The sequence below is a fragment of the Podarcis melisellensis genome, assembly GCF_964234715.1.
Source record: "Podarcis melisellensis genome assembly, chromosome: 7".
NCBI classification, from domain to species: domain Eukaryota; kingdom Metazoa; phylum Chordata; class Lepidosauria; order Squamata; family Lacertidae; genus Podarcis; species Podarcis melisellensis.
Window position 1 is genome coordinate 65,951,460 of NC_138539.1, and position 14,982 is coordinate 65,966,441.

General features: G+C 42.8%; 1 protein-coding gene across 1 annotated transcript; it reads right to left on the bottom strand.

The window, feature by feature from the left end:
* Positions 1-616: 616 nt before the first annotated feature.
* LOC309373784 (leukocyte elastase inhibitor-like) lies at positions 617-8,885 on the bottom strand. The gene is made up of 6 exons (XM_081918314.1): positions 8,604-8,885; positions 5,583-5,720; positions 4,088-4,205; positions 2,811-2,953; positions 1,611-1,778; positions 617-1,466 (listed from the first exon to the last, which is right to left on the bottom strand). The coding sequence occupies exons 1-6, from the start codon at positions 8,649-8,651 to the stop codon at positions 1,053-1,055; spliced, it is 1,029 nt and encodes a 342-aa protein (XP_081774440.1). The 5' UTR covers positions 8,652-8,885; the 3' UTR covers positions 617-1,052.
* Positions 8,886-14,982: the final 6,097 nt, after the last annotated feature.

Sequence of the window (14,982 nt, forward strand, 5' to 3'; positions counted from 1 at the left end):
ACCAGAGCAGCGCACGGAAACGCTGTTTACCTTCCTGCCAGAGCGGTACCTATTTATCTACTTGCACTTTGACGTGCTTTTGAACTGTAGCACTGTGTGTAGGGATGATGCAAAATACAGCTAGAGCACACTGTAGTTGGCAGGAGCTGGGACTGAGCAATGGGCGTTCACACCGTCGCGGGGATTCGAACCGCCGACCTTCCGATCGGCAAGCCTTAGGCTCAGTGGTTTAGACCAGTGTTTCCTAACCTTGGGTCTCCAGCTGCTTTTGGACTACAACTCCCATCATCCCTAGCTAGCAGTACCAGTGGTCAGGGATGGTGGGAAATGTAGTCTGAAAACAGCTAGAGACCAAAGGTTGGGAAACACTGGTTTAGACCACAGCTCCACTCGCATCCCCGAGAAGATGATGATGATGGTGATGATGATGATTATATTTATGAATAGCTTTCCATGAAATATCTCAAACTGATTCCACAGTACAATTAAAACAATTCCATATTTATTTATTTTTTAAAAAACCATTTCAAATACAGTACAAATACAGACTAGGAAAAAGATCTCCAGACTGGACATAGAATACCAAATGCAGACTGGGATGAAAGCTTGCCCTCAAAAGGCTCTTTCTCTCTAATAGAAGCCTATTCCTAAGAGTTTTTTATCTTTTACTGTAGGCCCTCATTGAACACTTCTTGAAGCAGATGTCAAACAAATTAGTCTCCATAAGAAGATGCTAGCTGGGGGGAAAAAAACCATATCAGGTTTGAGTATAACAAACAAATTACTGGAGCTGAATCAGCAGCATGCTGTGATGAATAAAGATTGAATAATTTCCCCTAATTAATCCATATCCAGAATGGACCTCATTCCTTCAAAAGCCTATAAGAACCAAGGAAGGCCATGGGGAGGATCCCTGCACTTAAAGCAGTTGGAATGTCCCTTCCAACTCCACAATTCCATGATTCTAAGTATCTGGAAAAAAACTAAAACAAGGAAACAAACAACAGTATGTTGTCCATCAGTTTAACCCGTTCAATCGTTTATTCTACTTTTCATGGAGAAGCAAATCTGCCAAAGAAAAGTACACTTCTTGTTGGGTTGTGGCGGATAAAAAACAGGAAGGGGTGGTCAGCGTTGAAATCCTCTTGCATAAAATGTGTAGAGGTACATGTTGTTGTAATAACAACAGCAGTTGCTGCTGCCGCTTCTGCTCCCTCTTCATTCACTTCTATAAATGACTTGTGAACAATATGGGACACATAGAGATTCCGGGCTTCTGACATTCCAGGCAAATCTGCCTTTCCGCTGTTGAAGATATCCAGCAGTCCCAACGCTGCCAAGTCATTTTTGAGGTTATAGCTCTCCTCCAGTTTAAATTTAGGCAGATGCACATAAACTACAGTGTTTTCCATCTTTACCGGGTGTGTCCACTCTAGGAGCTTTCCTAAGGTGAGATGCTTCTCCAGCTGCAATTTAAAGAGAAAGAGAGAGAATGAATTGAACATATTGTTGCTGTGCCGCTTGCACTGCAACTACAGCATTTTGGCAATGTACCATTTGGAAAGGTTATTTTAGAGGAAGAAAGGGGGGAAACAGAAAGTCAGAATCACCTGTTCCAGGCCAGTGGAGCTATCCTCGATACCATCAGGCAGCAGGATCATCATGCTAAATTCTTTTCCCTCGTAAGGAAGTTCTAGCACCCGACACCTACACTCAGGAATGTGCCCAAAAGGAAGCTTCTTTTTCAGAAACATCATCTTCACCATCTTCTTTTCCTTCTGGATAGTGTTTTTTTTAATATATAAAAAAATACACAATGATCATATAAAAAGAGAATGTAAGCAAAGACTTCCATCATTTTATTTTATTTTATTTTATTATTTTATTTTATTTTATTTTAATTTTATTTTAATTTATTATTTTATTTTATTTGCAAGAGTTCATACAGAGAAGAAGGATCTTGTAAACAAAACAAAACAAAACATATTAAGAATGAAGCTGTGCTTTATACCATGGCAGAGGAATCCTACTTGGAAGAAAGTCAAACTGAATTCATTGGAACTTACTCCCAGGGCTAAGTGTGCACAGGATTGTAGCCGTTAACAGCATAATCAATTTACAGCACAGCTGATTGTTCTTTGGCAAGGCCAATTAAATAATGACAGGGAAATGCTAAAACAAAGCCTGTTAGTCATTTCCAGTGCTTTGCTTTCAAGTTGACCAATGGAAAACTGGTCCAGGAAGTTCAATAAAATGCTTGCTCTTGGTTAAAATTTGATGGGGAAATGTTTGCAATCATATAAATACACCGGGTTGGATCCAGAAGTGTGCCTTTCACAATCTGCTACGTCTAGTCATGAACAAGCAACCTTTTATATGTTTGATTGTGAGGTGTATCCAACTAAGCTCTTCTAAGACTTAGCTATACAGCTGCAAATAAAACGTTTTAAGTGTGTTGTAAAGTGCATTATACAAATGTGACAATAGATGGCGATGGTGAGCTATGACAAATTTAATATCTTTTTCAAAACCTTTTTTTAAAAGGCATTTTCACAATGTTATTTTTTTATGTGTCTAGATTCCACCTAAGAGTATTAATTTAGTAATGTCCATTAATGTTAATAGATCTATCCTTAGCCTGACTAACTTGGATACAACCCAATAGCTCAACTGAGCTCGTGTGATTCAGTGGTACTAACCCTTCCACCCCTGATAATTCAACCATTACATATTTAGCCCTATATATACCTTGTACATTGTACAAGTTGGAGGTACAAGAAAAAATCTTTATAGACTAAGCATTCAATTACCATATTCAGTCTAAAAGGCATCTCCATAGTGAATTTGTCTTGAAACCTCTCTGCCCAGTTGGCCCTGAAGTAGATGGCATTCACCAGAACCAATTTTGTACATTTATCAATTGAATGTTCAGGTAACAAGTCGCAGATTTTACCTTGAAGGAAAAGTTGCATAACAAATTATCTAGCTATTAAGAGCCAATACACACACAATATTATTATTAGAGTAGGGTTATGCTGGAGTCACCCTTATTTTGTTCAGCCCCCAAATCTACCCTTTCCTTTTCATGGACGACCTCTTTAAAATAAAATTATTCATTTGAAATAGCAAATTGATGCTGTGCACAGCAGAATTGTATGTCCTCAAGAAACCTCCCCTGATATCAAGTAGTTTTGCACTTTGAAATAAATGAATGAATGAACGAAACAGGAGCAAAAGAGGAGTGGTGGCAGTTGTTCTACCTAACAGGGCTGGTTTTACTCCCTGGTTTTTTGGGTTTTGGCTCAGGTTTCTGTTGAATCAGGAACACCGAACTCAAACTGGATGCCGTCAAACTGGAGGACTTCCATTTGGAAATCAAGTATCACATGTGTCCCCATTCACACAATAGAGCAGGTGTGGTGTGGGAAACCTTTGGCTCTCCAAATGTTCCTGACCTACAGATCCCATTATCCCTAGTCATGCTTCTTGAGCTGCTGGGAGTTGTGGGTATGCAAAATCTGGAAGGCCAAATGTTCTCCACACATGCAATGGGGATGACTCCTTGCCAGATTTCTCTCAGTACAAAGCAGTGCTAAAGGTTTTCTACTTTGCCTGGGTAAGGTTAAATAAAGTGTGAAGAATGGTCTTACTGGATTATATTGAGTTGAGATTTTGGTTTCCAACAGCAGCCAGCCTGCTACTTCAGTGGCATTTTATTTCCAGAGCAGTCCCATTCATCTCAAAATTTAATCCCATGGTGTTCACAATAGATTATTCCAGGTAAATGTGCCCAGAACTGCAACCTTGGTTAAGTTGCTGTTCCCGACAGTGAAGGCCTCTACAACACAGTCTCTTAAATCATGTGTGTGTGTGTGTGTGTGTGTGTGTGTGTGTGTGTGTGTGTGTGTGTAGGGGTTTTAATTTAATGCTGTTGTGTTTTTTTAATTTTTTGCCACGGATGCTGAAATCATGGCAAATGAGGTTGACAAGCAATGGAACATAGTGCAAATTGCAAGAGAGAAAAAAGTGATGTTGGCTGTTCTTAGTAAAAGGTTTGGAAAGCTGAGATATTTCAAGAGCCACTCACCTTCAGTTTGGTCCTTAACCCACTGGTTGATTTGTTTTCGTGCATTGTCTGAATTATATCGGAAATCCACTGTGGCTAACTCAGCTCTGTAGAACTTCTGAGTGCCAGCCAAAAAATCCTGGAGAAACCATAGAGGACAGCTGTCAGTGGGCAATAAAACCTTTTAGTCACCCAATTGGATTGGAAGATGCAATTAATCCTCCCATTCCGGAATGGAAAGAGTAATTATTTTATGGAGATTATGAAAGGAACTGTAGTTAATCTTACTCCACTGAAGTTAATGGGACTGTCTAAATGTTGGTTCTCTTATACTGTAGGGAACAGATAAAGAACACTGAGAAATCAGCAATAGCCTCCCTTCCACCTCAAAAAATAAGTATATTCTGGGACAATACAGTCCTGTAGAAAAGGCCTACACACAAGGATGTTCCTTCAGTAATAGTGAACGGACTGTGAATGCGCACCTTCCAAGACTGGTCTGCATTATATTTAGTTATGACTGAACTGAAACCTTGGACAGAATGTTCATTAGGGGAAGTCTATTTCATGAAATCAAGATAATGTCATAATAAGGATTATAAACATGATGATTTTTTAGATGCATCCAAAAATGCCAACCACAATAAAATTGGTATCCATATCCCAGTGGAGGCAGAGCCAAAAAAAGTCTAGTTTTTCTCCCTTCCCTACAAGGCGCAACACTGAGTCTGAGGAGGAGGAGGCTGATTGGAAGTGCCACTCCCTGGTTAGAAGGCAGGCAGGTGGGGGCTGGATGAGGGCAGACAGGTTAGTGGAGCATGGACTGCCCATTCATCTCAATGGACCAGCTTCCACTGCCCTATCCTTGTTGGAACAGCAACATTTGTGTGTGCATTTTTTAAAAAAGCATTCAAAGAACAGATGTTTTAGAGTGGACCTATCAGCTCACTGGACTGCAACACACAAAGTCACTTCGTTTGAATTTATTGAAGATTCAACAACCAAGAGCAATGGTTCAACAACACGGAGCAATGGATCCAAACTACAAGAAAGAAGATTCCACCTAAACATTAGGAAGAACTTCCTGACAGTAAGAGCTGTTTGACAGTGGAATTTGCTGCCAAGGAGTGTGGTGGAGTCTCCTTCTTTGGAGGTCTTTAAGCAGAGGCTTGACAACCATATGTCAGGAGTGCTCTGATGGTGTTTCCTGCTTGGCAGGGGGTTGGACCCGATGGCCCTTGTGGTCTCTTCCAACTCTATGATTCTATGATTCTAAGAATAATTGTATTGATGAGTTCATTAAATAACAGAGTCTAGAACCCCTTTCTCCACCCTGCTGACACCCAGATATTTTGGACTACGAATCCCATCACCCATGTACCAGGTACACCCCGGTACCTGTCTGATTCTTTCTGGAGGGTACCAGATTGGGCAAAGCTAATCTAGGGTAATAGAAAGCAATTTTGGTGGCCAAGCAAGTTCTCAAAGTTCCTTTACAGTCCAGCAAGCAACTTACCTGCAAAAAGGTGTATGTCTTTTCTCCGTACAGCCTATTAGCCAGCTTCAATATATAGGGTGCACTACTCCTATTAATCTCAGTACTGAGTGCCTGGAATCTTGAATGAAGGTCTTCAACGTCATCAAAGTGAAATGTCTGCATGGAAGAAAGAAGTTCTAAGTCATCAGCACGGTAGCCATTCAAATTGATGCCGATTAAGAAACAGACTACACAGCAAACTTTCTGGTCTCCTAATGACACACACACAGTGTACAGTACAGTTGCCATGTGGCAGAACCATTGTCAGAGAAAGGATTACTGCAATTAGAGTTCTTTTAAAAGGGGAGGGGGCTGTATGGAAGTTTTACTAACAGAGATACAAGAGGAAAAACTGGTGACTCTCCAAAAGCTTTTAAGTGTTATAAGCCATGGTCTTATTCAAAGCGGCTTTGGGGGGCTAGGAATAGAAAAAATTAAAAATCACATATTGTTTCCCTGACAGGGAGTGGATAGAGGGGAGATGTTAACTATAGTTACAAATAAATGGGGCAAATATTCTGAAATAAATGAAAACTGTTTCTGTTTTATCTATTTGAATGTGTTGTTTTGTTTTTATGTGTTTGGTTAAGCCAGAAATATTTATTTATTTATTTATTTATTTATTTAGAATAATTTTTATTAAAGTTTTTTTTTTGTTTACAAAATTAAAGTCTTTTTTACAGATCAGTTACATTTGTTATGAGACATTAGTGTTGAGCACAGTATATGGATGGGGAAGAAGTGGAGGGAGAGAAAGGGTGGTGGCGAAACATATTCTTTTTTTATAGTGTACACGTGGGGTTTCGTGTCAATGTCAACTGGGTAGGTTCTCTTTCAATTTGCCTATTACATTTCCTTGGTAGTGAGAGGAATTGGGGGAGGCCAAGGGTGTAGTTGATTGGCTGCAGTGGGGTTTAATTAATTAATTAATTAATATTAATTTTAGCTACTGTCGTTTTCCTCGCTTACCTTACAACACAATTGTTATTTTTTGGGCCTATTTATAAGATTTTGGTAATGATGGTCGGCTGGAGCCTGCCCTACCTGGCCCTTGCTCCGCCCCCCAGCCAGCAGCTGATTGGCTACCTGGGGAGAGGGCGGAGCGATGGCCTGCAAGCCAACGCTCTTAAAGAAAACTTCATTAGATCCTTTAGATCTATCCAATTACCACCCAGTTTTGAATCTTCCATATCTGGGTAAGGTAATTGAGAGAGCGGTTGCTGAACAGCTTGGCAGGTTTCTGGAGGAAACAATGGCTTTAGATCCATTTCAGTCCGGTTTCTGTCCTGGTTTCAGGACTTTGATGGCTCTGGTCGCCCTAACCTATGATCTCCGTAGACAACTGGATCAAGGTGGGTTGGGACTGCTGATTCTCTTAGATCTGTCAGCAGCCTTTGATATGGTCGATCATGATCTTCTGGACCACTGCCTCACCGATGTGGGGATACAGGGCACAGCCCGACAATGGCTGTGCTCTTTTATTTCTGGTCAGCAACAGAGGGTTTCACGAGGGAGGGAGATGTCGTCGTGCCATTCCTTGGTGTGTGGAGTGCCACAGGGCACAATCCTCTCCCCAATGCTTTTTAACATCTTAATGCTCCCCCTTGCCCATATTGTCCGGAGCTTTGGGCTGCGTTGTCACCAATATGCTGATGACACTCAGCTCTATCTGCTGATGGATGGCCACACCCACTCGGCCCCAGACACATTGACCAGATGCTTGGAGGCTGTGGCTGGATGGTTTCGTGGGAGCCGATTGAAACTAAATCCTTCAAAGACAGAGCTCCTCTGCCTGGGTCGGGATGGCATGGGGATAAGGGACCAACTCCCTTCTCTTGCGGGGGCCCAATTACTGCTAGTGCCTTCCGTTAAGAGTTTGGGTGTAATCCTTGACGCCTCCCTTTCCATGGAGGCGCAGGTTACAGCAACAGCTAAGGCAGCATTTTTCCATTTTCGCTGCATTAAGCAGTTGGTCCCTTACCTTTACTGCCCCGATCTGGCCAGTGATCCATGCGACGGTCACCTCCAGGCTTGATTACTGTAATTCGCTCTACACGGGGCTGCCCTTGAAACTGTCCCATAAACTCCAGCGGGTGCAGAATGCTGCAGCAAGTCTCCTCACGGGATCCCTGCCATGGAAGCATATTCACCCAGTGCTTTACCAGTTGCACTGGCTCCCGGTGGAATATAGGGTCATGTTCAAGGTACTGGTTTTGACCTTTAAAGCCCTTTGTGGCTTAGGGACCTCGTATTTACGGGACCACCTCTCCTGGTATGCCCCACAGAGGACCTTAAGGTCCATGAATAACCATAGTTTAGAGCTCCCGGATCCTAAGGAAGTCAGACTATCCTCCACCAGGGCCAGGGCCTTTTCAGTGATGCCTCTGACCTGGTGGAATGCTCTGTCCCATGAGACTAAGGCCCTACAGGATTTAACCTCCTTCCGTCAGGCCTGTAAGACAGAACTATTCCGCCTGGCCTTTAATTTGAATTCAGCCTGATCTTTTATTTCCCTTCTCTTCCCTCCCCCTCTCCTTTTATGAAGATTACCCACTCTGAGACCCCACAGCTAATTGTCCCCTGGCCTCCTCGCTGGCCCAAGTAGGACTAATTCAGCCAGCTAGCCCTGGTGACTATCTAATGCTTATTGGATGGATTTCCCCCAAATTGGTTTTTGAACTTTGAATTTTATTGTTATTCATGTTTTTATACTGTATTTTATGCTGCTTCCATGTTGTATTACAATTAAATGTTTTAAATTTGTTGTTAGCCACCCTAAGCCCGGTTTTCTGAACCGGGAAGGGCGGTGTATAAATAAAAATGTATTATTATTATTTATTATTAATATTTTTTGAGTCCAAACAAACCCTTCTCCTTCTATTTGGGATATTGTAAATGTAAAGGGTTTTTAATGATTTCTAATCTAGCCTTCTTAACAAAATAGCCAGAAATCCATATAACAGCTGTCACACAAAAAATAGAAATAAAAGCTTTGCTGACCTTTGAGAGCTGTGCTGCTGTGTTGCCTTTGGTCCCAAGGAAAACCATAGCTAGGGCAATAGATATGCTAAAGGGTGAAAAGAAGATGTTGCCTGTTGAGTTGGATTCGCTGAACTTTTGGAAGAGATCAAGGGCAAAATGTGTGTTTGCATTAGCCAGTTCATCTATGGTGAAATTCTGAAAGATTGAAATCAAATGAAAACTTCTGTTATGTTGTTATTACATATGACTATTGACAAAAACACAAAGGGTGCATAAAGCATATGTGGTGGTTACACTAAATCTCTCATATATATATATATAATTTCTGTTTTACAATTTCCAACAAACATTTTACATACTTTAACATATCCAGTGACTTCCCTTCTTCTCTTTCCATGGTTCATTTTGCATATCTTACATCCCTGCATATTTTACAATAACTATTCCAATCGGTTGTCCACTATTAACATCCATCAACAATTATTTGCTCTGTTGAATTTATCTTAATGCAGCCAGCATTTTCATACTAAATCTGGTCTTTATTGAGCAATTATTCTGTTTCATTCATCTTGGTCAGTTTATAGGTATTCCATTAATCCTTTGTTCATGCTACACTTTTCAATGTCATTTCCCAATTGCGTTCCCATGCACACAAATTCTTTTTAAAAGCGGTTCTGTTGCACTAGGGTAGACAGAGTGCTTTAAACTAATTTAGCTGTGCAGACCTAAATTTCTCAGTCTGCGCTTCAATCCTTCCTGAAAAATACTGGCAGTCCAGAGGTTCACATATAATAATCTTTCAAATAGAGTCGCTTGGCTATGGGGCAATTCTGTGCAACTGCGATATCTGTGTCTAAGCATCACCATTTGGTGGGCAAAGCCTTTCCCTCACCAATGGAATACTGCCATGAAGAAGGGCACAGATTGTATGGGAAAGACAAATGCGATTAAGAGCTTTGCACGTGCAATTGAAATATTCACATACCACAGCTGCGTGCACTAACACCGCAGGGAAGCAACTTGGTGTTTGTGCTGCTTCTTGTTCCTAGTAAGGGGCCCCACTCCAAATTCTGTTAAAAGTTAATAAATTCCTAAAATTCTACTGTGGCCACTTAGGACAGGAGTCAGCAACATTTTTCAGCCATGGGCCAGTCCACCGTCCCTCAGACCAATGGCGATGGGGAAATATGGGGACTATATTTTGAAAAAATATATGAACTAATTCCTATGCCCCACAAATAACCCAGAGATGCATTTTAAATAAAAGCACACATTCTCCTCATGTAAAAACACCAGGCAGGCCCCACAAATAACCCAGAGATGCATTTTAAATAAAAGCACACATTCTACTCATGTAAAAACATGCTGATTCCCGGACCATCCGTGGGCCGGATTTAGAAGGCGATTGGGCCGCCAAAGAAGAATACGAAATATTTCCTCAGGTTGGTCGCACAGGAACAGTCAAGCTTCTTCTTCTTTGGCGATCACTCGTAGCTGAGTAAGATTGTCTTCCATAAACACGGTTTAAATGAGTCTGTAAGTGTCTGTGGAGGCCAATTCTGGATCCACACATCCTTCCACAGTGGGGACATTGGTTTTCGGGTGGGAGTTGATCATGGTGTGGATTTGCCAAGCCTGCCTTCCTCTTAGCACGTCTCTCCCTTGCATCCTGAGTTTGAGTGTCTTCAAAGCCCATGACACCTTTGGTAAAGGCTGTTCTTCAGTTGGAGCACTCGCAGGCAAGTGTTTCCCAATTGTTGGTGCTTATACTACATTTTTTAAAAAAATGCCTTGAGACAGTCTTTAAACCTCTTTTGTTGCATTACACTTTCCATTTCTAAGTTCGGAATACAGCAGTTGCTTTGGAAGACAATAATCAGGCATCCGCACATGACCAGTCCAACAAAGTTGATGTTGAAGAATCATTGGTAATCTTTGCTTCTTCCAGTACACTGGTATTAGTTTGCCTGTCTTCACAAGTGATGTGTAAAAATTTTCAGAGATACCGTTGATGGAATCTTTCGAGGAGTTGGAGATGGCTTTTATAAGTGGTCCATGTTTCACAAGCATACAGTAAGGTCGGTAGTACAATAGCTTTGTAAACAAGCATTTTGGTTTCCCTGCGAATGTCCCCATCCTCAAACACTCTGCACTTCAATCGGGAGAAAGCTGCCCTCACAGAGCTCAGGTGGTGCTGGATTTCGGCATCAATGTTGCGCCAACCCTTCTGACAGGCGAGTGCCTCGCTGCAGTTTTGCTCCCTATGATGGCAGCGTTGACTGGTGCAGTGCCGGATTACCAAACAGGCAGAGCAGGCGCATGGACCCCACATCTTTTCGGGGCCACACGGCAAAAGATAAAGCATTATTGATTTGATCTCAAAAGAAAATTACAATCAAGTATTAGGAGATAATTTGTGAGGGAGTCCCTGAGATTTTGACTGCCCTGGGGCCTCCACAGGGTTTGATCCAGCACTGGACTCATGTGGCGCAGAAGAATCGCACGGCGTCTCTGTTTACGGCACTTACCTGGCTGGGCGACAGGAATAAAAGTCCTTGTAGCTGGTCACTGCTTAAACAGCCCTGTGGGAGAAAGCAGCTGTGGGTCGGCAAACTGTTAAGTGGTTGGGGTTGGTCTGGGGAGCAAGTGTCGCTCTCTCCAGAGACCTGGGAAGGCTGAGCTGTATCTCAGGTGCTGGAGGGCTGGCAAAGGCCACTGAGCGAATGGGGTGGCTTCACCCTGGCAGGTGTGGCAGCAGGAATTTGGGGTAGAGGAAATGCAATACTAGAAAGGGAAGAAGGAAACAGCTTCAGAAATTGCCTAGGTATGTTTTATTGCTCTTTCAGGGCCGCCTTTTGTATGTTTGTGTACACTGCTGTGTAATTAAAAATATATCAACGTGGCTTGCAGCAATAAAAACACAAAACTACCCAGTAAAAACTATTCAAAGCTTAACATCAGACCTCAGTTAACCCTTGTGGAAGGATTTTTTAAAAAAAATCACCATAAACAAAATAAACGGTCAGTTATCTTATATATATAATCTAACAGGGAGCATGTGAGTAACACATTATCCAAAGTATTGACTTTTGGATACAAAGCTTTTGATCAAATACAAAACGTGAAAGATTTTTAAAACCCAAAGCATCCCTGCAGCTGTGACATGGTTGTTGTTTAGTTGTCTTAGTTGTGTTCGACTCTCCGTGACCCTATGAACCAGAGCATGCCTTGGAAACTCTCACTTTCTTCTCAAAGCTTTTCCTTTTTTATGTCCATGGAGTTTTCTTGGCAAAATACTGGAGTGGTTTGCCAGTTCCTTCTCCAGGTGGATCACAGTTAGTCTAAACTCTCAGCAATGACCTGTCCATCTTGGGCGGCCCTGCACGGCATAGCTCAGAGCTTCTTGGAGTTATTCAAGCCGCTTCGCCACAAGGCGAATCCATGAAGGGGTGTGATATGGTGGCCTCACTCATCTGAGCTTTCCCAGAACACGTAAGTGGTAGTGGTTTTTCCTATTATGAATAATGGTATTGGGGTTAAGATGACAATTGCTTTTCTTATTGTCTTACGCATAAGAAGGATACAATACATGAGACATGTGGAGATATTGTTACAGCTAATTAACCAGACAGTACATAGGAAGGACTTGTTCATGTTTCAAGACACTAGCTTTCATTATGAAATCAAGCCAGCCAGAAGTAAATTTGTCTTTCCTACTTTGTCCTCTGGACATCATCTGTAAGTCTTTTTCTGACATAGGCAAACTCAGCCCTCCAGATGTTTTGGGACTACAATAATAATAATAATAATAATAATAATTTATTATTTATACCCCGCCCATCTGGCTGGGCCTCCCCAGCCACTCTGGGCGGCTTCCATAAAAACAAAAAATACAGTAAAATCACACGTTAAAAACTTCCCTGAACAGGACTGCCTTAAGATGTCTTCTGAATGTCAGGTAGTTGTTTATTGCTTTGACATCTGCTGGAAGGGCGTTCCACAGGGTGGGCGCCACTACCGAGAAGGCCCTCTGCCTGGTTCCCTGTAGCTTTGCTTCTCGCAATGAGGGAACCGCCAGAAGGCCCTCGGCGCTGGACCTCAGCGTCCGGGCAGAATGATGGGGGTGGAGACGCTCCTTCAGGTATACTGGACCGAGGCCGTTTAGGGCTTTAAAGGTCAGCACCAACACTTTGAATTGTGCTCGGAAACATACAACTCCCATCATCCCTAGCTAACAGGACCAATGGTCAGGTATGATGGGAATTGTAGTCCCAAAACATCTGGAGGGCTGAGTTTGCCTATGCCTGGTCTTTTTAATCTAGCTATTTCCCAGAACCAAATTTGTACTGGTTAGTTATCATTGTGCCTGCGAGGCGTCTAGCAATCATGCATCTTATTATTATTGTTTAATTGTCTTAGCTTGTAATGTGACTTCTAAGTTCTCTGCTCTGCAAATCTGAGTTGTTCAGGAAGGATGTTTTCTTAATAGACTTACATACACCTGTTAGAAGAAAAGGTTTCAGCAGGTGTTTAAAAGCTGCACAGGATAGCTGTGTGCTCCCTGTCGGCAGATGTTTACTGGAGTCAGAGCAAACACATTTATAGGTAAGTTACTGTTTAAACAATACCTTTTTTTTTACAGCTAATTCCACCCTTTGTGTTTGTCTTCAGCATGTGTGCTCAAGGATAGCCAAGACACTTTTTGTGGACTAAACTGTCCTCACCCATTAAGCCCACATAAAACTGAAAACTGAAAGGGGTGTAGGAAGGGGGGTGCGGTAGGGGTCCGCCCCGGGTGTCATCCCAGAGGTGGGTTACAAAATCCCTCCAGGGCAGATCATGCTGCTGTGTGGGCGGGTCGCCCCACCCCCAGGGGCATGGCATGCTCAGGCGACTAGCTCCGCCACTGGTCCCATACTCCCTATTTTGGAACAATGAGTTGGAACATACAGAATCATAACATAGTCTCAATCCACACACCCTTAGTCTAACATATTATGAATGGGGCAAGTATGAGGTTCTCTAGGGGGAGAGGTAAAAGCTAAAGGTAAAGGACAGTTAAGTTCAGTCAAATGGGGTTGTGGCGCTCATCTCGTTTTCAGGCCGAGGGAGCCGGTGTTTGTCCACGGACAGCTTTCCAGGTCATGTGGCCAGCATGACTAAATCGCTTCTGGCGCAACGGAACACCACGAGAGAAGCCAGAGTGCATGGAAACGGTTTACCTTCCTGCTGCAGCGGTACCTACATATTTATCTACTTGCAATGGCTTGCTTTCGAACTGCTAGGTTGGCAGGAGCTGGGACAGAGCTCCCCACCATCGCAGATTCGAACTGTCAGCCTTCTGATCAGCAAGCCCAAGAGGCTCAGTTGTTTACACCACAGTGCCACCCGCTCCTAGGGGGAGGATACTTTGGGTAACAACATACTGTATAGGCTGATTCCATGAGCTTCAAGGAGCCCCAGCTGATGAAGCATCTCGGCCCCAGCTGACCAAGTGTCAAGGTGTGTTAAGCAGACCTTATGAGGAGGTCTCTACCCCTCCTTTCCTTGACCTAAAGAAAACCCAAGCTCTTAGTAAAGTAACCTAAAACTACAAAAACAATTTTGCAGGTAGAATGTAAGGAAGGGTGTGAAGGATTTCTAGTGTTTTGAACTCTTCGTCACATGTAGAACTATCTCCCTTGTTGGGCAGAAGTTGTGACTGCCTCTGGGGTGCAGTGCTCTGCTGTGAACAAGTTTGTTCCCTTGTGTTGAAGGCCAACCTGGAAAAAAGCTAAGAGAGGCAGAAACGGTGGGTGAGGCCTTTAGGAGCATTATAGATGTGCCCTGCTCCTAGAATCATAGAACTGTAGAGCTGGAACCCCCTGAAAGGCAGGAATCACAACTAAAGCATCCATGACAGATTGCCATCCAACCTCTGCTAAAAAAAACCATCCCATGAAGGAGCCCACAACCTCCCAAGGTTCCACTGTCAAACAGCTCTTACTGTCAGAAAGGTCTTCCTGGAGCTGAGTTGGAATCGCCTTCCTTGTAACCTGAAGCCATTGGTTTGGGTCTTACCCTCCAGAACAGGAGAAAACAAGATTGCTCCATCTTCCATGGATATTTTAAGATGGCTAGTGTATCTCCTCTCAGTCTCCTCTTTTGCAGGCTAAATATACTCAACTCCCTCAACTGTTCCTCATAAGGCTTGGTTTCCAGACCCTCGGTCACCCTCCTCTGCCCATGTTCCAACTTGTCAATATCCTTTTTAAATTGTGGTGCCCAGAACTGGATACAGTATTCCAGCTGTGGTCTGGCCAAAGCAGAATTGAGTGGGACTGTGACTTCCCTTGACCTGGAATCTATAGTTCTGCTGATGCAGCCTAGAATAGCATCAGCTTTAGCCTAAGGTGGT